General features: G+C 37.8%; 2 protein-coding genes across 5 annotated transcripts in view; one reads left to right on the plus strand and one right to left on the minus strand.

The window, feature by feature from the left end:
• The window catches only part of COPS2 (COP9 signalosome subunit 2), a 31826-nt gene extending 22184 nt beyond the window's left edge, over positions 1 to 9642 (minus strand). For both annotated transcript variants that reach the window (XM_027571450.2, XM_027571449.2), the window contains exon 1: positions 9495 to 9642. In XM_027571450.2, coding sequence (XP_027427251.1) covers positions 9495 to 9548 — 54 coding nt within the window. In that variant the 5' untranslated portion in view covers positions 9549 to 9642. The remainder of the gene's footprint in view (positions 1 to 9494) is intronic.
• Positions 9643 to 9762: 120 nt separating this feature from the next.
• GALK2 (galactokinase 2) overlaps positions 9763 to 24724 on the plus strand; it is a 132889-nt gene continuing 117927 nt past the window's right edge. Inside the window, exon 1 of one of the 3 annotated variants that reach the window (XM_027569735.2) lies at positions 9763 to 9999. In XM_027569735.2, coding sequence (XP_027425536.2) covers positions 9980 to 9999 — 20 coding nt within the window. In that variant the 5' untranslated portion in view covers positions 9763 to 9979. Of the gene's footprint in view, positions 10000 to 16118; positions 16337 to 24724 lie in introns of those variants that run through there. The other 2 variants (XM_027569734.2, XM_027569736.2) reach the window with 2 other exon arrangements.

The following is a 24724-nucleotide window of genomic DNA, read 5'->3' on the forward strand; positions in this document are numbered from 1 at the left end:
AAATTACTGAACTCATTATAACGTTGAAGACAGGAACCTTTACATTTTCTACCATGTCTAACATGGTTCCTTATTATTCACAATCACTGAATGCTTCTTATAGTACAAGACTGGCTACCTACAACTTCTGATTGGCTCCAGACTAATATTTCTAAACTTTAGATGTTATAACTCCCCCAAATCACAATCAGCAAGATAAGACTTAATTGAGTACTCAACATTTTGTGAATATATTCTTTTGGTTTTTCATATTACAGCTGACCCTTGAGCAACATGAGTTTGAACTGCATGGGTCCACTTACATGTGGACTTTTTCCCTGATAAATACAGTACAGTACTGTAAATCTATTTTCTCATTATGATTTTCTTAATAACAATTTTTCTTTCCTTACTTTTTCTAAGAATACAGAATTTAATACAACGTATGAAATATGTGTTAATTGGCTGTTTTGTTATCAGTGAGACTTCTGGTCAACAGTAGGCTATTTTTTTTTTAAAGATTTTATTTATTTATTTGAGAGAGAGAGAATGAGAGACAGAGAGCACGAGAGGGAAGAGGGTCAGAGGGAGAAGCAGACTCCCTGCTGAGCAGGGAGCCCGATGTGGGACTCGATCCCGGGACTCCAGGATCATGACCCGAGCCGAAGGCAGTCGCTTAACCAACTGAGCCACCCAGGCGCCTGACAGTAGGCTATTAGTATAAATTTTGGGGAATAAATACAAATAAAGAATAGTTTAAATTTTGGGAATAAAAAGCTATACATGGATTTTCAACTGGGGGGTGGTGGTGCCCTTAACCTCTGTGTTGTTCAAAGGTCAACTGCATATGGATGAAGAAGTGGAATGTATAACATTTTTTGCATAACTGCAATTCAATTCTTAAAGAGTATTGCCAAAATGTATAAATACATAAGAACTGATGTTACTGACTGGCATTCTTATAATTAGGCAGTCCCTTGTTAGGATCTGCAACAGCATATTCAGAGGGTTTGAACCAGCCTCTGTGCCATCACTAACCTATCATATGCAGTTCAATGAATCACTACAAGCTGTGAACTACAGTAAACTATTCTTCAGTTATTACTCGGATATTTTGAGAAGTCTTTAGAATAATTCTGTTATTTAGATATCTACTGTTAGATACCTATTTAGATACTCAGTGATAATGATCTTTAGCATATTCCAGCAATGAAGTGTTGCTCACACAAATGCAAATTAAATCTTTCCCCTCAAGCTATTCATGGTCAGAGAAAAGAGAGAGAGAGAGAAAGAGAGAGAGAGAGAGATGCAAATGAAACAGGAATGCTCTAACAAAATAAAGACACATTATTAGGTACACTGGCAGCTTAAAAAAAGGAGTGAGTTAGAAGAAGTAAAAGTTACCTGAAGCAGGTCTAAAAATATGAATAGGAGTTGCCTGGGGATAAGGAAAGGCATCTGAAACAAAGCAGTTAACGTGTGCAAAGGCATGGAAGCTTGTAATGGTACTGCATAATTTAAAGAAGCATGAATAGTCAGACTGGGCTGAAGCACAGGATGTGTATAAAGAACTGATGAGAGATAAACTAGTACCAGACAGAGGAACAGGACAATAGAAGTCTAGCAAGGAGCTTAGATCAAGTGGAGCCACTAAATAATTTTACGGGGAATAATCAGAATGTTTTTCGGAAGACTACTCTGGTAGTAATGAAGCAGCCTGCTGGATAATCTTGTAACAAACAGTCTGGCTAAAAGATGATGGAAGTTTGATTACAAGTAGTAGAATAGGGAGAAAAGGAAGGAAACAGAATACGTATAGAAGATGTCAATACGTATAGAAGATGTCAAGTGATGTTCGGGATATAAAATAAAAAGGACCCACCACAGGGGCACAGGATAAAAGCAAAATAAAAGTTATCTCTAGTGACTGGGGTGCCTGGGTGGCTCGGTTGGTTGAGTGACTGGACTCTTGGTTTCGACTCAGGTCATGAGTCCTGCATCGGCTCCGCACTCAGTACCAAGTCGGCTTGAGAGTCTCTCTCTCCCTTCCCCTCTGCTCCTCCCCCTGCTCATGCTCCCTCTCCCTCTCTCAAATAAATAAATAAATAAAATCTTAAAAAAAAGTTATCTCTATGACTTTCGATGACTTGGTTACACACAGTGTTGTTAGTCAGAATATATTATACAAAAAGTATTAAATAGGGGTGTCTGGGTGGCTCAGTTGGTTGGGCAACCGCCTTCGGCTCAGGTCATGATCCTGGAGTCCCGGGATCGAGTCCCGTGTTGGGCTCCCTGCTCAGCGAGGAGCCTGCTTCTCCCTCTAACCCTCCCCCCTCTCATGTGCTCTCTCTCTCTCTCATTCTCGCTCTCTCAAATAAATAAATCTTAAGAAAAAAGTATTAAATAAATATTGTTGAACTCAATTCCCTTATGTCAGATGAGGACAGAACTATAATTTGTAAAAGTTTAAAGAAAATGCTTTTAAAAAGAGAAACTGATATTTCAATATATTAAGAATGCTTTAAAAAATAAAAACAATTAAGCAATATATGAAATGAAAGCACATGAACATTGTTAAAAGGATTAAAAAAACCTAAGTTTAGAAGTTCCACCTACTTATATAATAACTCATGTCCTAACACTCCCCAAAGCAATCTGTGATCCATGCACACACCCAAATCTATTCTTCCTTCCCCAAATGTTCCACACAATTCAAAATCTCTGTCTTGGCATTAACTGTTCTCTCTGCTAGGAATTCTAAATTACCTCCCCTCTTAACAAACTTCCCACTTTTCTCCTATGCTGCTTCCCAGCCCTAAAAGTCCTGGAAAACGTATTCATCACAGCTTACCCTCCTCCAACTAGCAAAAGAAATTTTCTCCTTAGTCATGTTTCTTTCTATGTGACATGCATCTCTCTAACATGGAGCCTTGTTGAGTGTTTTGTTCCCACCTCCCCTTACCTCAGTACTATGAGCTTCTCAAAAAGCAGAACTTTCTCTTCCTCATTTTGGCATCCCCAGAGTCTAGTATAATACAAACTGCTCAATAAATGTTTGCTTAATTGAAATGAAAAGTGGATGAACATTCCAAAATAACATACAACAGCCAGGGGCAATACTGACTCTATGTTGGAATGCACCTACTGCTAAACAGGGTCAGTTTCATAGTTCCTACTTATTCCCAAGTCCCTTGTCAACAGAGGTCTTTGAAATGTGCTCTAGAACACAGGACTCACTATTAACAATGCTTACCAAGCCTTGACCAGGTCTTGACAGCTGAACTAGATGTCGGGCACAGAGAGGCAAAGGGCAAGGTCTCACTATCCTTAAGGACTAGATACAATTCAAGTCCTAGGTAGTCATTTGTGGTTTGGCCATTCATAAAGTTGTCCTAAGTTTTTAAAATTTCACCTAAGTTAATGGGTCCTAATTCGTCTACAGTGTAAATCAGAACATTCTTTTATTTGTCCTAAACTTGCAGTCTTCAAATTAAATCTTCCAAAGAGAGAAATCATAAATGTCATTTGACCTGGGATATACTTTTGACTCTCCCACTAGTCTGTCCTGTAAATTTAAGTAAGACATTCAGACATGATGCTTCAGTTTCTCTCTTATCAAATGTGGGGGGTTAAATCCTAGGAACTTTCTTTTTCTTAAAGATTTTATTTATTTTTTGACAGAGTGAGAGAGGGAACACAAGCGGGGGAGTGGGAGAGGGAGAAAGCAGGCTTCCCGCCGAGCAGGGAGCCCGATGTGGGGTCCATCCCAGTACCCTGGGATCATGACCTGAGCCAAAGGCAAACGCTAATGACTGAGCCACCCAGGCGCGCTCAACACTTATTTTTGAAGCAGTAATTTCAAGAGGTAGTATAATGTTTCTGAAATTCTGAAGAAAAACTTCACTAGATGTTTCTAACCTAAAAGAAAGAGTATCACCCAGTTTGATGGTCCAACTTATTTATCAAACCCGGCTCAGAATATAGTTTTCGACATCTACAAAAAAAGACAAAACCTATCACTGAAGTTAAAAAAAAAAGGGGGGCACATTGTTTATAACAGCAAAGGGAAACAGGTCAAATGCTTATCAAGAGAGAACTGGTTATATAAAGTATGGCACATCTGTACAATCAATGCAGCTGTAAAAAGAAATGAGCTTTTTGCATACTTGCATGGAATAATCTCTAAGGCACATTAAATAACAAAGTATAGAACAATATATATAATAGGCTATATCCTGGATTAAAAACAAAGAGGGGGATAAAAACGTGTATTTGATTACATATGGGGAGGAATTGGAACTGGACAAATGGGGAACGAGAATGGAAAGAAAACTTTTTGTCTTGTCTTTGAACTATGTGCCTGTATCACCTATTTTATTTTTTTAAAGAATTTTTATTTATTTGACAGAGAGAGAGCACAAGCAAGTGGAGTAGTAGGTAGAGGGAGAGGGAGGAGGCTCCCTGCTGAGCAAGAAACCAGGTCTGGGATCATGACCTGAGCCAAAGGCAGTCGCTTAACCAACTGAGCCACCCAGGCACCCCGATGTATCACCTATTTTAAAGATTTTATTTATTTATTTGACAGAGAGAGACACAGCGAGAGAGGGAGCACAAGCAGGGGGAATGGGAGAGGGAGAAGCAGGCTTCCGGCAGAGCAGGGAGCCCGATGCGGGGCTCGATCCCAGGACCCCGGGATCATGACCTGAGCCAAAAGCAGACTCTTAACGACTGAGCCACCCAGGTGCCCCTGTATCACTTATTTTATTTTTATTATTATTATTTTTTAAAGATTTTATTTATTTATTCATGAAAGACAGAGAGAGAGAGAGAGAGAGGCAGAGGGAGAAGCAGGCTCCCAAGGAGCAGGGAGCCCGATGCGGGACTCGATCCCAGGACCTTGGGATCATGACCTGAGCCGAAGGGAGACGCTTAACCATCTGAGCCACCCAGGCGCCCTGTATCATTTATTTTAAAAAACTACATGCTTCAGGTTCTTTGAAGACCATTTGTAAGAAGAACTCTTAAAAAATTGTGAGCCATGACAAACTTTTTGGCCTCTCATGACCAAAGTAAGATTTTGTTCATTTGTACCCTAGAACCTGCCCCTTCTCACCTCAGCAATAAAACTAATACAGGTTCACTATGAAAGGTTTGCAAGAAATAAATTTTAATTTTCCTGACACACTTCAGATCTTCCATTTTTTCTATATTTTCCCACTTAACAAAATAAATTTTATTCCCACCCACTAAAATTGTAATAGATTACATATTTATAATGTATATGTGTTCACTGTGTGCATAGCATTGGTGATCAACCCTTCTCCCATGTGAGGGTTTTCAATTATAGTGCCCTACCCACAGAGGAAGGCAAGCAATCTATCTCCCTCTCTACAGCTGTTCACAGAAGGCTACACAAACCTTAGCTGGGTCAATAAAAGTCCTTCCTAGGGCTTTGCTGTTAGAGCTAGCAAAGAACACCCTTTTGCCTCTGGGTTATAATACCAGGAAGATGCTGCATTACATCTTGTGATGTACTGTGAAGGCAATTATGCCAATACAGTGAGGAAAGCAAACCAGGAAGAGAGAGAGAAACAAGAAAAATACCCACCACCATTATCTGAACCATGAATCCAGCCATACTGATACTTCCTGGTGATGTGTGCCAACACACGCTCTTCTTAGTTTAAGCTAGTTTGACAATATTTCTGTCTCTTATGCCCAAGAGTCCTGGCCAATACAATTTATCAAGTTTTTCATGTCACTGAATATTGTTGAGAGCATGGTTTGAATTGCTGACACAGCATTCCATCACATGGATATACCGTAATTTATCTGTCATTACCTTATTAGTACTCATAGTATTAGTATTCTCCTACTATGGATAATTTGGAGTTGTTTCCAATTATTTATGATTAAACATGTAAGTTTCTTTTCTTTCTTTTTTAATAATGGGAAATCACTTTGTTGGCTATAATTTTTTTTTTAAGATTTTATTTATTTATTTGACAGAGAGAGACACAGCAAGAGAGGGAACACAAGCAGAGAAAGTGGGAGAGGGAGAAGCAGGCCCCCGGCAAAGCAGGGAGCCCAATGCGGGGCTCGATTCCCAGACCCTGGGATCATGACCTGAGCCAAAGGCAGACGCTTAACGACTGAGCCACCCAGGCGCCCCTAAGTTTCTTTTAAAAGCCTCAGCTGTAGAATCAACTTTCATCTTCATGAAGAATACATGCAGAATTCCAAATTCAAATATACAATGCCATACCTATCACAGGATCTACTAAATAATTTTTGGAATGAAGTGAGTCTATCTTAAGTCCTTTCTAAAACGATTATTAGAAGTACTAAGCAACTTTATGCTAGAATGGCTGGACTGTGGAACTACAATACAGTTAACATAACAATAGCCTTATTAACTTAACGAATGGTAGTATAGTTATTACTTAGTATTATTAGACCAGCAAATAATCAAGACATTTACCAGTACCATCTCCTACCTCTCCATTTACTGCTACATAAACTCCTATACCTACAAAATGCCTGCTTCTGGGGCACCTGGGTGGCTCAGTCAGCTGGGCAGCCGACTCTTCATCTCAGCTCAGGTCTGGGTCTCAGAGTTGTGAGTTCAAGCCCCACGTGAGGCTCCATAGCATGGAGCCTACTTAAAAAAAAAATTAAGAAAAGAAAAGAAAAGAAAATGCCTGCTTCTGCTTCTAATAAAAAAATAAAATAGGTCTTAGAAATAAGAGCTCAAGCAAATTAAATTTCTTTCACATTTGTTTCTTCTCTTTTAAACCAAGTTGGGTCTCTTTTTCTTCTAGATCTTGGGCACAAACCATTAATTATCTTCTTATATAAAAACACTATAGTTTTAGAAACAGATTTTTACTTTTCCTGGTGGTATCCTAACTACCTACTTCCACTAGATTGGGGAAGTACAAAAAGTGATTTAGGGTATTAAAATTTATCAACAGACAACCTACAAAAGATATACTGAATATATCTGTGGTCAGAAATACTCATGGCTTGGGCGCCTGGGTGGCTCAGTTGGTTAAGCGACTGCCTTCGGCTCAGGTCATGATCCTGGAGTCCCGGGATCGAGTCCCGCATCGGGCTCCCTGCCCAGCAGGGAGTCTGCTTCTCCCTCTGACCCTCTTCCCTCTCATGCTCTCTATCTCTCATTCTCTCTCTCTCAAATAAATAAATAAAATCTAAAAAAAAAAAAAAAGAAATACTCATGGCTTTAGTTAATATTTTGACTAAAACGAAATTGCAAATTTTCCAGGAAACGTTTTTTTAATAAAAAAAATTTCCCTAGAACAGCAAGTCAATTCTTTTGACTCTTCAAATCCCAAGAAACAAGTCCCAGGCAAATAACTATAAAAAAACCCCAACTTTTCTTTTGACAACATGTAAGCAACCAGCTCTCTTAATCCTTTTTTTTAAGATTTTATTTACTTGATAGTAAATAAGATTTTTTTTACTTGATATCTGATTGGGAATCGGAATGGTGACTACATAGGACAGCTATGGGGGGGGTAGGGAGGACTTTTTAACAAAATGCTGGGGGGAAGATTTCATTTAATTATGTGGTAGTGTAAAATCTTACCTTTTCTGGTTAAGAAAAAAAAGTCAAAACGACCATATATTCAACTTTATTGTATTTATATCATATATGTAGTGTAGGCTCTTCGAAGGCTGGAAAAACCTAGCCAAGTTAAACAATGCATGTTTAATTAAAGTTCTTGTAAAAATTGAGTATTTTATGGGACAACAAAATTCTGCTATTCTTACATTATATTCTCAGTGATGATCTTCAAGTGTATCACAGTGCTAATAAGTCATGTACTCAATAAATTACTGCTTAGGAAAGATAAGCAGAAACATTTAAAAACAAAAATCAAAAATATGTAATTTTTAAAAGAGACACTTCCACAGTTATGAAAATACCTGTTAATATAAATAAACATGTGATAAATAAAAATGCACATGATATCGCAATACATTCTTAATGAACTGCCTACAACTGGTTTGATCTGCACAAACTAAATGTAAAGCAGAAATCATTACTACTAGCAGAACTCTACATTCAACTTTAAGAATTATCAAAACCTCTACTATGATTTTCAGGTAAGAGCAGGCATTTCCCTCTACCTTTTGCAAATGTGCCTTCATTTAAGATAGGTTAATTGTAAATGACTATACAAAGAAGTTTACACGAATTCAAGACAATATATTAATGTCTCGGGAATATCTAGCACTTAAAATATAAGATGAGCCAGATATCCCTAAGCATCTACCTCATAAGACGATAATGCAGCATCACTATAATATACAAGAAACACGCACAAAAACGCCCCCAAAATAAAAAACAAAGTTGACGCTAATTCCTGGCCCGGGTAATTTTTCTTAGTACGCACAGTTATTGTTTCTGAATAGCAACCTGAAATCGTAGTGAATTTTTTTTGAAAACCTGTAAATCCGTTTAAGTTAAACCTTGAATCTTTATATATTACCGTTCAGCTACATAAATTCGTTCATTTTTATATTGTTGATATTTTTTTAAAAGGTTTTATTTATTTTGAGAGAGAGAGAATGGTAGAGAGAGAGCATGAGAGGCGGGAGGGTCAGAGGGAGAAGCAGGCTCCCCGCCGAGCAGGGAGCCCGATGCGGGACTCGATCCCAGGACCCTGGGATCATGACCTGAGCCGAAGGCAGACGCTTAACCAACTGAGCCACCCAGGCGCCCCTATATTGTTGATATTTTTAACTTTGAATACTGGGAAATCTCTAAGTCAAAAAAGAAACCCACTGGGTCAATCCCCTTATCCTCACCCCCCCACACCAAAACAAACACAAAAGCAAAACCTCCTCCCCAGCTTTTCTCGAAACAAGTAGTTTTACTACTTTTTTTTTTTTAACAGCTATCCTTGCCCTGAATGCTCTGCTGCACCTTTATCTTAAACCAAAACGGACCCTGGACAAGACTTATTATTATTAAGCTCTGTTTCCAGGAGACCAACAAGCGACGTTTCGCGGTCAGGCCTGGGAGCAGTAAGGCCCCCTAGTTTTCAGACCCTTCTCTCAGCATTTCGCACTCGCTCAGTTCCAGGGTGAAGAAGAGGGGCCCGGAAAACTGGGCCCGAAAGGGCAGAGTCAGGGCCTAGACCGCTGCACGATCCCCGAGGCGGCTCGCGCGATGGTGAGGAGGTAGGAGGCACCGAAAACCGGACGCCGGAGGCCAGCGGTGTCTATGTAAACGGAGGAGGCGCTCAGACTTGGAGCAAAGCTCGGGACCCCCTTCGCTGCCTCCTTTACCCTCCCCTCCCCCATGCTGGAGAAGCAGGGCCCCGGCCCGGTGCGGGAAGGGGGAGGAGGTAAACCCGTCCTGTCACTGCACCGGGAGAGACTGGAAGAAGCACATGTTCTACGGGGAGAGACCGCGGCCGCCCCTACCCCAGCCCCTAAAGCCAGACACCACCCTTAACCCCAGAGTTCCGTCCCCTCCGTCTCACCAGGTCGTAGTCCTCCTCATCATCGCACATGAAATCATCCTCCATGTCAGACATCTTGGCCGGGAGGGGGGGAGAGGGAGGAGAAATTGGAGACAACCTCCTCCCACAATCCTCCACGGCTCAGAGGCGTCACTCCCAGCTTCTCCTCGCCTTCCCGTCGCTCTTAGAGGAGCTGAATGTTTCCTACCGGAACCAATGAGCTCGGTATCGAGAGGATTCGCTACGACGCCAAAAGGGAGTGCACTGCCACCTCTTCCTGCGAGACGGTTGGTGGCTTAGCAACTAAACCTAGCAACTGGGGAATCGTCTAGTGCGGAGGATCTCTGCTGAAGGGCCTTGGAAACCTTGCGCTCACACTGAGCAGTTTCCAGCCTCCTGGGCAAGGGAACAGTCTCTTCCCTTGCCTGGGACTCTGGAACCATTTCATTCTGGTGAAAGTAAGAGGCACCGTAGAATCAGAAGCCTTTCGCGGAGAAAAGGCTGACATGTCCGTCCTATTTGACAGGTAGTGGTATTTCTGCCTTGATTATCTCTGTGCATTTTGCCCACACATTGTGGTGGGTGTTCCTGTGATGTTTGGAGACCTTTTAAGCAAAACGGTTTACACATAATGTTTGTTATATCTGTAGTCGGCAAAACGATGCTGTGGCTATCCCAAACCAGTTAAGCATCAATCGAGGCGCCTAAAATCTTACTCAGTTTTTCAACCAATTATAAACTGACCTTTACTGCCCTTAAGCAAAATTAAGATAACAGATAACGACTGGTTTTTAAAATATGCATTATTGTTGCACAAAATCATTAGCAGAATTCAAAATGAAATGAAATACAGGGGGGAACTGCGTTTTAAACAGCATTTCCATATACACTTAGTTCTGTCCACTTGAATCAAATTTTATATAATTATAGCACAGATATAATTTCGGATTATTTTTGCACCTACTTAAGTAACAGCATAGGACAATATATGCAATATGTTCTTGACAATGATTATTTTAATGGTTGCATAATAATCCCTCCATTGAATGTACCAATGCACCATGATTTACCTAAGCATGCCATTAATATTATACATTTAGAATATTGCAAAAACAGTACTATTTTAAACAATTTTGCAGCGAGTATCTTTGCCACTTTATTTTTTCTTAGGAAAAAAACCCAAGAGGAGGAATTACAGGCTGGACTTTTTAGTAATCAATTGAATTGCTTACTAAAGACCTTACTTAAAAAGACCAATCTTTTTGGTCATAGTTCTTAAAAGTTATATTTATAACAACAACACTGCCTACCTATAAACAAGGCTTTTTCCTAATAGTCTTTTCCTGCCAACTTTTTATCATGAGAATTTCAAACATACAGAAAAATTGAAATAGTCCAGTGAACACTATCAGCTTCGTGTTTGTGTGTGTATTCCCTCAATCAATTGAAAGTAAAATGCAGATACTGTGATACATCACTCTTAGATGCAGCTATGTATATTTCTTAAGAACAAGGACATTTTCTTATGTTTTCAGATCATTATTACATCAAGAAGATTAAAAATTCCCTAATATCCTCTAATATGAAGCTCATGTTTAAAATTCCCCTATAAGGCATAGGATTTTAGAATTGGAAGAGCCTTTAATGATATCATTTTAGGGTCCAAGGCTTTCCAAGCATGGCAGTTCATTAGATTATAAACTTCCCAAATCCCACACCAGAGATTCTGACTTAATAGGTCTGGGGTAGAGCTCAGGAATCTATACTTGCAAACCTTAAAACAAACCAAAATCTCCCTATAACTGGGGTGACTATACATCCCAGTTTGCCTGGCATAGCCCTGATTTAGTACTGTTGTCCCAGAATAATAATTATCAGCATTAATTACTCTCAGAAGTTTGGACAATAAATCACATGGTTACTCTGCCTGAAATCCATAGTTCTTCAAAAGACAAAATAGAATTCCAAGGTGGTTAAGAGGTTTATTTGCTCAAAGTAACCAGAACTACATAGTTTTGCATTCTAATCAGTATAGCAATTTTGCAATTACCTATTAACCATGTGGATAGTGATCACATGAATAAACCTGCATGTTGATTTATATTGAATTTATTGATATAATTTTCTGCTTTTTAGTGTAATTCTTTACTCCTAAAAAGGGGAAAGAATTCAAGTAAGTTAGTGACTAGGAGCCCTAGAAAAACTGCAGCTGAATGTTGAGCATAATATTCTTAATCATTCCCAAATTTAATCAACCCAGTCTGGAAATTTGCTAAGACAGGCAAAGAGATCTTCACAGTGTTTAGCACACTGCTTGGGTACACAAGTGCTAATACATGTTTGTTGAATGAATAAACATGTTAATTTTTCTGTGCAAAGAATGCCCTTATAGCTATCACTATGCATCAAAATCTTTTCTGTCCTTAAAAATCCATTTAAATGTCACCTTACTCACATGACCTATCCTGAATACTTTGTGCAATTATGATATTCTCTTTTTCTGGACATCAGTTTTATTCAATGGTAAATAATAATTTTTTTTTATTCTAACAGGGAGCATTGATGTGATGTGGTATCCTTGTAGAAAGTGGATCCCATGTTTTAAAAAAATATGTAGAAAGCTTTATTGAGGTAAATTAAGCTGCACATCCTTAAAGTGTACAATTTGATGAATTTTGATATATCTATACACCTGTGAAACCATTACCACAACCAAGGTAATGAACATATTTATCACTACAGAAGCTTCCTCATTACCTCTTGGTAATCCTTCTTTTTCAGCCCCCTTCACTTTTCCCAGGTAACCACTAATCTACTTTTTGTCATATAGATTATTTTTTGTTTTCTGGAATTTTATATAAATGAATCATACAGTATGTACTCTCTTTTGCCTGGCTTCTTTCACTCAGTATAACTACTTTGAGATTTATCAATGTTGTTTCAATTGGTTTCAATTGATTGTTTCTTTTTATTGCTGAGTGTTCCCATTGTATGGATATCTCACAAGATATCTATTCACCTGTTGATGGATATTTGAGTTTTTTCAGTATTTGTCTAATACAAACAGAGCAGCTAGGAACATATGTGTACAAGTTTTTGTGTGGACATATGTTTCATTTCTCTTGAGTAATGTGGTGGACAGAGGTGGTCTCCTTATTAACCATGCTCTTGGATAATCCTTTCCCCCTTGAATGTGGGTGGGATCTGTGACTTGCTCCTTTTTTTGTTTGTTTCAGCTTTAGTGAGATGTAATTAACAAATAGATGTGACTTGCTTCCAACCAATAAGATACAGCAAAGGTGATATATGTGATTATGTGAACATAATTACCTTGCACAAGATTATATTACATTTATACTACATTTTACTGGGAGAGACACTATCTCCCTTGCTGTTTTGAGAAAGCGAGTGGCCATGTTATGAAGGATCATGTGGCAATGAGCTGAGGGTCACATCTGGCCAATAGCCAGCAAGAAACTGGCCTTCACTCTGACAACCCACGAAGAACTGAATACTGCTAACAGTCAGGTGATCTTAGGAATGAATCCTTCCCCAGTTGAACCTCAGATAAGACTTTGTGAGACCCTAAAACAGAGGATCCAGCTATACCCTGACTCCTGAATCATAGAAACTGAGGTAATCAATGTGTATTGTTTTATACTGCTATGTTTGTGGTAATATTGTTATGTAGTAATACAATTGAATATGGATAAATACCTAGCAATAGAATGGTTGGTAGGTGTATGCTTAACTTTTAAAGACACTTTCAAATTGTTTCTTTAAGTGGTTTTGCCATTTTGCATATCTTTCAGTAGTGTATAAGAGTTCTAGTTGCTCAACTCACAGTGTCAACACACAGTGTGTGGTGTTGTTTCAATTGTAACCACTCTAGCAGGAGTATAGTGGTATATCATTGTGTTTTCAATTTGCATTTCCTTAATGACTAATTTTGAACATCTTTTCATGTGCTTGCTTGTCATCCATGTATCTTTTTTGGTGAAGTATCTTTTCAATTCTTGTGCCCATTTTTAAATTGGGTTATTTGTCTTATTACCACTGAGTTGTAAGATTTTTGTGCTTTTTATGTTGTATTTAAGGAATATTTGCCAAAACCAAGGACACTAAGATTTTTTTATGTTTTCATCTAGAAGTTTTATATAGTTTTAACTCTTACATTTAAGAGTTTAATTTCAAGTTTAATTTTTGTATATAGCATGAGGTAAATGTGGAGGTTTATTCTTTTCTGCATATGGATATCAAATTGTCCTAGCTTTGTCTGTTGAAAAGATGATCCATTCTGTGTTGAATTGTCTTGGCACCTTTGTCAAAAATAATTGACCTATAATTCCCAACATAATTTGACCCTTTAAAGGTCTATTTTTGATAGCTTTGTTACTGTGTATTATGATTATTTTATTCTTTATTAAGCTGAAAGCTCCTTGAGGACACAACTATCTTACTTACCCCTGAATCCCCTGAAACTAAGCATGTGCTTTGCCTATAGAAAATGCTCAATAAAAATGTGTTGTGTTTCAGTAAACTCTAGAATTCATGATCCCTTACTTCTCTGGATTGAGACATACAGTTACCCCAAATAGGCTTATGATTTGACATCCCTTCAGATTGATCATCTTAAATTTTTTAAAACTACATTTATTTAGAGAGGCTGAACACCATATGTTAGAAAGCAAGAAAGGAGGACTCCTTTTATTAGTTAAAATCTGGACAGGAAACTCATGGTGTATTCAGGGGGGTTAATTAAAAATTTAATGAAGGGACTGGCATGCCTGGCTGGCTCAGTTGGTAGAGGATGAGACTCTTTAATTCTCAGGGTTGTGAGTTCAAGCCTCACATTAGGCATAATGTTTACTTAAAATACATCAACTGGATTTAGTAAAAGTTAAGATGGACTTCCCAACAGCAGCCGTGGTTGTAGAGAAACAAGAAATGCAGCTACTGCCACAACTGTAGCGAAGGTGTGGTGTGGGGATGGGGTGGGGGGGGTTGGTGATAAATACCTCAACTTTGGCTGTAGCCTAAATTATATACTTTACTCAGGGAAGGAATTTTCTCTCCTTCAAAGGCAAATTGATGACTATCTGTTGTTGGAGCATATCCCTTGATCTTACCAACCAACCTAAGTGGCCTATCAAAATGTTATTTCCACCAACATTTAATACCCACTCCTTCTTGAGAGGAGTTCTGATAAATATGGTTTGCATGATCTCATTACATTCCCACTTTATAGACTAATGGCCTCATCTAGTTACTGCTCCTTTTAATCTGCCTCAGTCTCTTCAGATTAAATAAAATGATGTATGTAAATGCATGGTGCTTACAAAATACTTAATAAACATATCATCTTTAACTCAATCAGCTACTCATATTAACCCTTCAGAATGGTCTATACTACAGTTACATCTTTTATCTCTAAAATTGCCATAGGAGGAATGTGCAAAAAAAAAAAAAAAAAGATGATTAGGTATGCTGGGAGTTTTCATTCCTTATACTGACATTGACCCTGTAAAAATGTCTCTTGTAAAAATGCAATTACGCACTTTTAGCAGTATTATTGTTTTTGGCATTTTGGTATCTCTAATGCTCATTTGTTTTTATTCCCATCCAAAATGGTGACCGTACATCCCTAGGTTTATGAAATGAAACACCTACTTTTCAGAATGATGTATGGTGTGGAGGCAAAGCAGGGAACAGACACAATTATATTGTAATTCCAAATTTGTCTTTGTTTCCTTTACTGAAATCTGTAAATTCTTTATGTTCTGCATTAGTCCTCCCATGATTCCCCTGTGAACTAAAGGAGCACTGAGTGCTCAATTGACAATTCAAGTTTTACTACTAATTAACGGTGTGACCTTAGGAAGTCACTTCATCTTTCATTTGTTCATTCAGTTCATCTTACCTATTAAGAATCTGCCAGATGCTGCCTAGATACACAGTTCCTACCCTCAACTTGCTTACTTTGTAGTGGTAGTGATTGTGGAGATGGTGAGACAGACAATATGAAAGAAAAGAAATGTGCAGAACTTATGAGAACTGTGAAGGAAAGACAACAAATATACTAGAATGATGTGCTTTTTTTTGTAATCCCAAATGGGATTTCTCTAGGTAGCTGTAAAATGAAGGGATTGAACTGGATGCGAAGAGTTCTTGCAGTTTGAAAGACATGTATTTTCTTCTTTTCACTATTGTGTTCTGGGAAGGCCCACTGATGCCTCCATTCTGGAAATAAGCAAATATGTTTAAATCATATGCATCAATTTTATACTGCCTTAAAGCAATAACTAAACAATTTAGGGTTATTGGGGGTGTAGCTCCCCGTCACGAAAGAAAACAAGAAACACCCTAACTAAAAAAAAAAAAAAAAGAAAGGAAAAAACCAACCTGAGGCGCCAGGTTATGATTGTTCTCAGACTTATGCCCCAGGGCGCAGAAAATAAACTTCTTTAGCTGCTTCGCTCGCGCTCAGCGCAGGGGCCCCAGCGAGTCCCAGGTCCCAGTGCTTCGCGCTCAGAGCAGCACGGTGGCTGTACCTGACAGCTGCTGGGAGGGCACCAGGCCCTGGAGCTCAGGGAGGAGGAGCCATAGGCGGGGCCGACTGGAAGCAGCCACCTCAGCAAAGCGGCAGGATATCCGCAGGGTGAGGGCCGCTACCGCCCGGAAGAAAAGGCTCCTGCGGCAGATGTCTCGTGATTACCTTGGGAACCCTGTTTCGCCGGTTGAAACTGCGGAGGAAAGAAGGATCTAGCGAAATATGGCTACGGAGGGCCCTGCAATGCGTCGAGTCCAAGTGGCAGAACATCCCAGGTGGGGGAGAGGAGATGCCGCGCTTTGGGATCGCCTGGGTAGGCTAGGTGCAGAGTGTCCTGGATTTCTGGCTCTTCGCTGGTTGTTTCTTTTGTTCCCGGGAGTGGACAGAATCCTTGGGATTTTATAAGGCCGAATGACTGGGCTTGCGAGAAAGACCACGCCACAAACACTTTACACCTTGATTCCCACCAAGGGTTGAGTATTTTTCTTTATCCGTGAAGATCCTTCTTTTCCCTTTGGTGGTTAAGGTGGTACACTGTTTCTGCTGGGCTTTAGCAGAAGTGCCCAAATTAACTTTGAACTCCTTTTTTCTTCGTCTTGCCTGCCGGCTGATAGTGCTTTTTAAAGTCCCCTTTCTAAAATACTCACTGAAAACGAACACGCGAAAACCCAAACAAAACCCCCTTGGTCTCTGCAACCCTTTAAACAAACCATAAAATCTATGCATTGTCACTTAGGGAATTAATCTGCTGCCAGTACCTAGCTATAGAATAACTTTAGTGATACCTAGTGGAGGATCTTTTCATTTGAGGGTATCTTGCAGATACTTTGTAGAAATACTTAGTTCTGACATAGGAGGGAAATCTCATAGAATGAAGTCTCTAACCTGCTACGTTTTAGCGGGGCAGCTTTTCTAAGGTTGATTTCTCTTCCCCTTTGTTGTTTCTTTTTCTTTTTCTTTTTTTTTTTTTTTTTTAAAGATTTTACTTATTTATTTGACAGAGAGACACAGCGAGAGAGGGAACACAAGCAGGGGGAATGGGAGAGGGAGAGGCAGGCTTCCCGCCGAGCAGGCAGCCCGATGTGGGGCTCCATCCCAGGACCCTGGGACTATGACCCCGTCCGAAGGCAGACGCCTAACGGCTGAGCCACCCAGGCGCCCCCCACTACCTTTGCTGTTTCTAATTTTTACTTTTTCCCTGTTAATTTTTTTCTCTAACATTAAGTCTTTAAGCTCTCCCTACTTCCTGGTTTTTCATAGTCATGTGACAGTTGATAATATTATAACTTACTAAAACTTGCAAATGCTTTTTTCACCGTTAAGAAATCAAACAATGGGTCTTTAGTTACCTGGAAGAAACATGATTTTTGGATATGGAGACAAGCAGGGTTTAGACTACTTGTGTATGTCTCTGGATATCAGTATACTCTCTGGAGGTCCTTGGGAGGTACTGTTGCCCTTACATACTTGAATGAATTAGGACACGTCGTGAAAGACATGCTTCAAATAAAATTCATGAGGAATTCGTTATGTGAAAATAATCTGGCCACTTGGAGTTTAGTTTTTTTACATAAAACATATCCATGTATAAATTTCTTCTGTGTTTCTATTTGTTATGATTTAATTATAATGCTTAATATTTCTATAATTACTGTGTGGGGGAAGGGGAATAGTAACAGGTACTAAAAGTGAAGAATTGTTTACTAGGTTTCCTTAGAGTTGTTTCTCGCCTTTTATGAATTTCCCAGTATTCATTCATGCAACAGGTATTTATTGTTATTATTTATCATTCTGTGCTAGCCGCAGAAGAGATCTTAATAGTAGTCAGATAATTGTGTTCTGCCATTTTCTTCTTCTTCTTTTTTTTTTTTAAAGGTTTTATTTATTTATTTGTCAGAGAGAGAGAAAGAGCACAAGCAGGGGGAATGGCAGGCAGAGGGAGAGGGAGAAGCAGGCTCCCCACTGAGCAGGGAGCCCGATGTGGGACTCCATCCCAGGACTCTGGGATTGTGACCTGAGCCAAAGGAAGGTTCTTAACTGACTAAGCCGCCCAGGCGCCCTGCCATTTTCTTGTTTTTCACTTGTACATGAAATACAGTAATAAGTTTCAAGCAATGTTTTAGCCACTTACTCATTTTAGCAGGGATGAGTTCAGTTAAATCTAAATAGTATATCTGTAAGCCCACCTAATTGGTCATATGTTGCAATATGTTGAAGGGAAAAATAATGCATAAGGGCCCCACGGCCAGACTGTCTTCTTTGGAATTCCTACTGTTTCTTTAGAATGCCTCTTCGACTTCACAGGGCACATGATCATCTGAGTAAAGGCAGTAGTCAATTGCATTAAACATTTCAGCAAAATTAATTTCTTTTTCCTTCTTTTTATATAAATGTCAAATAGAAATAGAAGCTCTATTTTTTTTTCTGCATTTCAATCTCCCTATACCGTTAAGACTACTTCAAATTCCACTGTTCTAGCTTTCTTTGCATTCTTAGGAGTGGTGTGTCTTCTCTTTGGAATGAACTTTTAAATTGTTGGATTATTGGTTTTTTGGTAACAGCTTTATTGATATATAATTCACATATCATACAGTTCACCTGTTTAAAGTTTACAATTAAGTGGTTTTTTAGTATATTCACAGGATTGTACAGCCATTGCCATAGTCAAAGTCAGAACATTTTCATCATCCCCCAAAGAACTCTGTATCCTTTAAACTATCACCACCACTCCCACCCCACCCTCCCGTACCCTGCCCTAAGCAACCACTAATGTACTTTCTGTCTCTATAGATTTCCTTATTCTGGACATTTCAAATAAGTGGTATCATATGTGTTTTTTTGTGACTGGCTTCTTTCACTTAATGTAATGTTTTCAAGGTTCTATGTTGTAACAAGTTAGCAGTATGTCGTTCCTTTTTATGCTTGAATAGTATTCCATTGTATGATATGCTGCATTTTGTTTATCTGTTCACTGGTTGATGGACATTTGGGTTGTTTCCACCTTTTGGGTCTATGAATAATGATGCTGCATGAATTGCATTCTTAATATGAAAGATTTGGATTACTTAAAAATATATTCATTAGAGCTTGAGAATTCCACAGTTCCGTTCCTCACTATAGTCTCTGATTGCTATCTTATGCTGCCAATTCTTACTCCCTTCTTAGAAGTTATCTATTTGGTTCACATTCTTGTACTATTATTTTATCTTTATAGTATCACTGTATCTTTATATCATTATTACCATTTTTTATAAAAATGGTGTTATAGTCATAAAAGTGAAATCATATTTATTTTTCTGTTAATTACTTTTTTTTGCTCAACAGTATTTCTCAGAGATCCTGGCATATCAGTCCATATAGATTTATATCATTGTTTTTTAGGGCTGAGAGTATTTCATAGTATGAATACCATTGTTTATTTAACCACTCAACTACACTGTACATTTAAGTTTCTAAATTTTTCACTCTCATAAACAGTGCTTCAGTAAACATCTTTGTACATGTATCTTTGAGCATTTTTGATGATATTTCTTTAAGCTCATTGATGGAAGTGGAATCAGGGTCAAAATTAATCAATATTTAAAATTTTGATAGTTCCTGCCAAATGGCTCTGCAAAAAAAAAAAAAAGATGTATTAGATTGTCTATTTCTTGCTGGTTTTTAGGAACTCTTTATGTATGTATGTATTTTTTGTATGAATGGATGTAGTTTTGGATATAAACCATTTGTTGTTTTGTATATATTATATATTGTTCCCAGTCTAACACTTTCCTTTTAACTTGATGATGTCTTTTGTTGTGTAGACATTTTGTACTTTATTCATTATAGCACAGTGTTGAATGATATCATCCTTGTCCTTATTCTGATTTCAGTGGGGAAGCTTCTAGTATTTTCTCATCATTTAAGATGTTTACTATTTCTGATAAATAGCCTTTATTAAATTTAGGACATTTCTTTTCTAGCATGTCCATGACTTTTTTTTATTATTTTAAATTTTATTTAAAAAATTAGTCATGGTTATTGAATCTTTTTTTTTGCATATTTTGAGAGGATCATGGAATTATAGTTTCCCCCTTTTATTCTGTTGGAATAATGCATTTAATGAAGAGATTCCTGGTACTATCTTTATATTCCTGGAATAAACTCTGTTTGATCACAAATATTAAATAATATGTGTTGGATTAAAATTACCAATATTTTATTTAGTTTTTCTCTTTTCACAAGTGATAATAGCCTGTATTTTGCTTTTGGGGGCTTTTGTTGTTTTAGCATCTGGGTTATTCTGGCCTCCTAAAATGAGATGGAAAGTGATATAGGAAAGATGTTACGGTTCAAAGCTGATGGCCAAGAAAGAATTCTTGAGGCATCTTTGGTGCAAAAAGGTGGTTTTATTAAAGCATGGGGACAGGACCCGTGGGCAGAAAGAGCTGCACTGGGGGCGTGAGGGGTGGCGATTATATACCTTCAGGTTGGGAGGGGGTTAGGGATAGTGTAAGTCTCTAAGGAATTGGAAGCAAGGTTTCCAGGACCTTGATGGGGCGTAGCTATTGTTGGGAAAAGTCATTTATTACTGTCCAATAAAACCTTAGTCATGAGACCCTTCAGATGTATATCAGTGGGTCATAAGCTTGGGAGATGATTGCTAACAAATATCTTGGGGGGTTTAGAGATAAAGGAAATTTCCAAAGGAATTTTTATATATTAAAGTGGCTTATAGGATCCTGGGGGGTCAGGCTAGGATTGCCTTTTGCCCTTAGCAAAGTGTCAACATCGAGGCAGCTGAGTCCCTAGAGGAATGTCACTCTGCCTGTTTCAAGGACTTGTCATTGGGCTGTAAGGAGTAAGGAAATTTAATTTTTCTTTTGCCTCTGTTTCCCACATCAGAAAGGCTTTCCACAGCTTGTACTGTTAGAACCATTTATAAAAGCAAAGGATCATCTTTCTTTAAGGTCTGTCAGAACTAACTCATAACATTTTCTGAGGCTTGTTAAGGAGATTATTTCTGATTACATTTTCTGTTTCTCTTCTGTCAATTTTTAGAAGTTTATATTTTTTTAGAAAAATCACCCCTTTGTCTATATTAAAATTTTTTTAAATCTTTATGAATCTGTAGTCGTCTCTTATTTCTCATACTGATTTTACATGACACTCAAAATTCTTTCTGTATTATTGTTTTTATCAAAGAACCAGTTTGTAATTTTTTTTGACTATGTCTGCTATTTTCCCCCAGTTCAGTAAATTCTACTTTTATCTTTTAATTCATTTCTTCTAATTTCTCTTTTTCTAGCTTCTTGTGCTATATGCATACTTCATTTATTTTCATTATTTTTGTTTTTTTTTATATCCATTGAAGGTTAGAAAATGTTTTCTGAGTATCATTATGGTTGTATCTTATAAGTTTTGATATATAAATCCCTCATTTTTGTTATATTCTAAATAATTGTAATCTTGGCCTTATCTACTTTCCCTCAGCTTTATCTTCCTCACTAATTTGTTCTTCAATTCTTCTACTATTCAGGCCATCTACTATTTTTATTGTCACCATCATGATTTTATTTTCCAAGATCTCTAATATAATTATTGTTTCACTTTTACATTTGAATTTCTGATTAGGAGAAATTTATTTTGATGGAAGGATCAAAGTAGGATTAAAATTTCCCCCCTCCCTCAATGACAAATTATCTATACTTTGAAATGCTATTTTTAACATTTATTAAATTTTCAAAATAACAGTTATAATAATGACTCATAATTATTGCATGCTTATAAAACCCTCAAAACAAATCTTTCCAGTGAGTTCCGTTATTATCCTCAATTTGTAGTTGAGGAAAGTGAGGCATAGAACTCACATAAATTACTGTTGTAAGGGAGAAAAGACTTTTTCTCTGCCCTCTTAGGTTTAGTAGCTTGGACCCTCAAGGTTAAACCGGCGAAAGATGGATTAACAGAAGAAAAAGTTTATTTCACATGCACAAGGGGGCTTTACAGAAAAACAGTAAAATCCTAAGAAGTGGTTTGGTCTGGGAACTTAATGCCTTCTTAACGAAGGATGATAGATTGTGAGAAATGACTAGACAAAGGAAAGTGGTTTGGGCTTCTCGGAGTGGTAAGTAGTGGGAACATGACTATACGGGGGAAACTAATGGAAGGTAAGGGTTATTTTAGTAAGTTTTGTTTATGCAGACTCCAATCAGTGAGGTCTCTAGTGATGAGTCATCTCTTGGTGTGGGAGAGGGGAGGAGAGACACCTTCACAAAGGGAAGGGAAAAATGTATGCCCTGCTTTTAGGCAGACGGAGGGAGGTTAGAGAGCTCCTGCTGTGTCTGCTGTTTCTTGATTGCCTTCACCTCAAAATAATCCTATGTCAAATGGCATATTTTGGAGTGACATTATTCTGATTCCCTTCACCATAAAAATACATATTAACCAATTATTAAATTAGTAGTAAAAATTAATATTTTCTGTAATGCCATGACTAGGTATCCTGATACTGAAGAGAAAACAAAGCACAGACAGGATAGGAGACTTGCCTAAGGTCACAATGGCAAACTAAAGATACATGTCTTGTCTGCTGAGATGTTAATTCCTTCATCTCTGCAGTTAGCCATATGGTCACCCTAGTATCCTCTGAGAATCAATCCTTAGACTAAAATCCACTTCATTTACTGCAGTCATAATTTTTTTTCAAGTTGTGTTACTAAAACTGCTATTAAAAAATATCTATGTATGTATGTATGTATCTATCTGTCTATCTATATATCTATCTTAAGTCAAAAGCATTCAGAGTACCAGATTCAGCAATTTGTGTGGTGATGTTTTGGCCAACTCTGCCTTTAACAGTATAATCTTTGTATGAGCTATTTTTTAAAATTCTTTTTATTGTGGTAAAATAAATATAACATAAAAATTGTTATTTTAACCATTTTAAGTGTAAAATTCAGTGACATTAATTACATTCACATTGTGGTACCATCACCACTGCTACGTATTTCTGACATTTTTCATTATCCCAAATAAGCTCTATACCTATTAAGCAATAACTCCCTATTTTCTCCACCCCTCAGCCCCTGGTAGCCTCTAATCTACTTTTTGTCTCTATGAATCTGCCTATTTTAGGTATTTTATATAAGTGAAATCATACAGTATTTGTCCTTTGGTGTCTGGTTTATTTCACTTAGCATAATGTTTTTAAGTTTCATCCATATAGAAGCATGTATCAGACCTTGATTCTTTTCTATGGATCAATAAAATATTCATACACACACACACACACACTACATTTTGTGTATTCATTCATCTGTTGTTGCATGCTTGGCTTGTTTCCACCTTTTGACTATTGTGAGTAATGCTGCTATGAACATTCTTGTGCAAGTATCTGTTTGAGTCCCTGATTTCAATTCTTTGGGGCATATACATAGAAGTGGAAATGTTGGGTCATGTAATGTTTAACCTTTTGAGGAAACACCAAACTATTTTCTATTTTGCTCTTTTTAATGCTATTGTAAATGGAATTGTTTCCTTAATTTCACTAGATCTTTTGTTTTGTATCCTGCTTTTTTTAAAATTAACATATAATGTATTATTTGTTTCAGGGGTACAGGTCTTTGATTAGGAGCTATTATTTTCATATTGAAAATGTTCATTTTCCTCTTGGGGGGGGACATAAATGACTACATTTTAAGAGATGGAGTCTTGCTGGTGACACCCAGAGCTGTGAAGTATAGCTACTCCCCCAATTACAGCCATACTGCTTCATTATTAGAGGATTAGGTATGAAGTTCAGAAAAACACTGTACACTTCAGTTCTTTCTATTCTTAGAAATACTTTTCTTGTTTCCTTTTATAGCCTCCATGCATTTGAATTTCAAAGGGAGGAATGTTGAATTGCAAGCCTCCGGTGCTGAGCACTTACAAAAAAGCATGGACAGACTGCCTTCCTGAGGTAGTCTGGGAAAATGGCACATTTGAGAACCCCCAAATCATTTCATTAACACACATTTTAGGAGGCTCATTCTAACTCTGCTGTTAGCACTTCACCTTATTTGTGTTTGCAATGCTTATAAAAGCAAATTAATAAGGATTCAAATTCAGCAGACCTCGAATCGTGTCTTCATATGATTTTCACAAGCAGAAACAACATGAACCTCTTTTGAGGCTATTGGAGTTATGGAAGCCAGAAAACTAGGAGTTATATGCTTCTCCCTCTTTCTCAATTTTTCTCACTTTTAATTGGTCACTAATTCCTATGGATTTGACTTTTTCAAATATCACCTTAATTTAATTTTCACCCTTTTCTATCCCCATCACTAATATACCCTTAGCGTTTCTCTATGGGTTGGCTACAAATGGCCATCTATTGGATTTCTTTGTTTTTGCTTTGTCTTCCTACAACCCATCTTTCATACACTTCTCAGTGAGCTTTTTCAAGTGTGAAATTGACTAATATCACTCCATCCATAAATGTGTGTTCACATCCATTGCCTATGGGTTAAAAGCCAGGTTCCTCAACATGGTACACCAGGCCCTTTAAGATCTGGGGCTTGATTACCACCAGCCTCCTCTTCTGCTGTATTTAAACCCTACTTACAATTTTCTGAATGCGGCTGGGCCTTTTCATTCCATTTGCCTGGAAGGCATCACCCCATCCCACTTGTCTGACATTATCCTTTAAAATTCATTTTAACTATTGTCTCTTGGGGGA

This window comes from Zalophus californianus, chromosome 6, assembly GCF_009762305.2.
Source record: "Zalophus californianus isolate mZalCal1 chromosome 6, mZalCal1.pri.v2, whole genome shotgun sequence".
NCBI lineage: Eukaryota > Metazoa > Chordata > Mammalia > Carnivora > Otariidae > Zalophus > Zalophus californianus.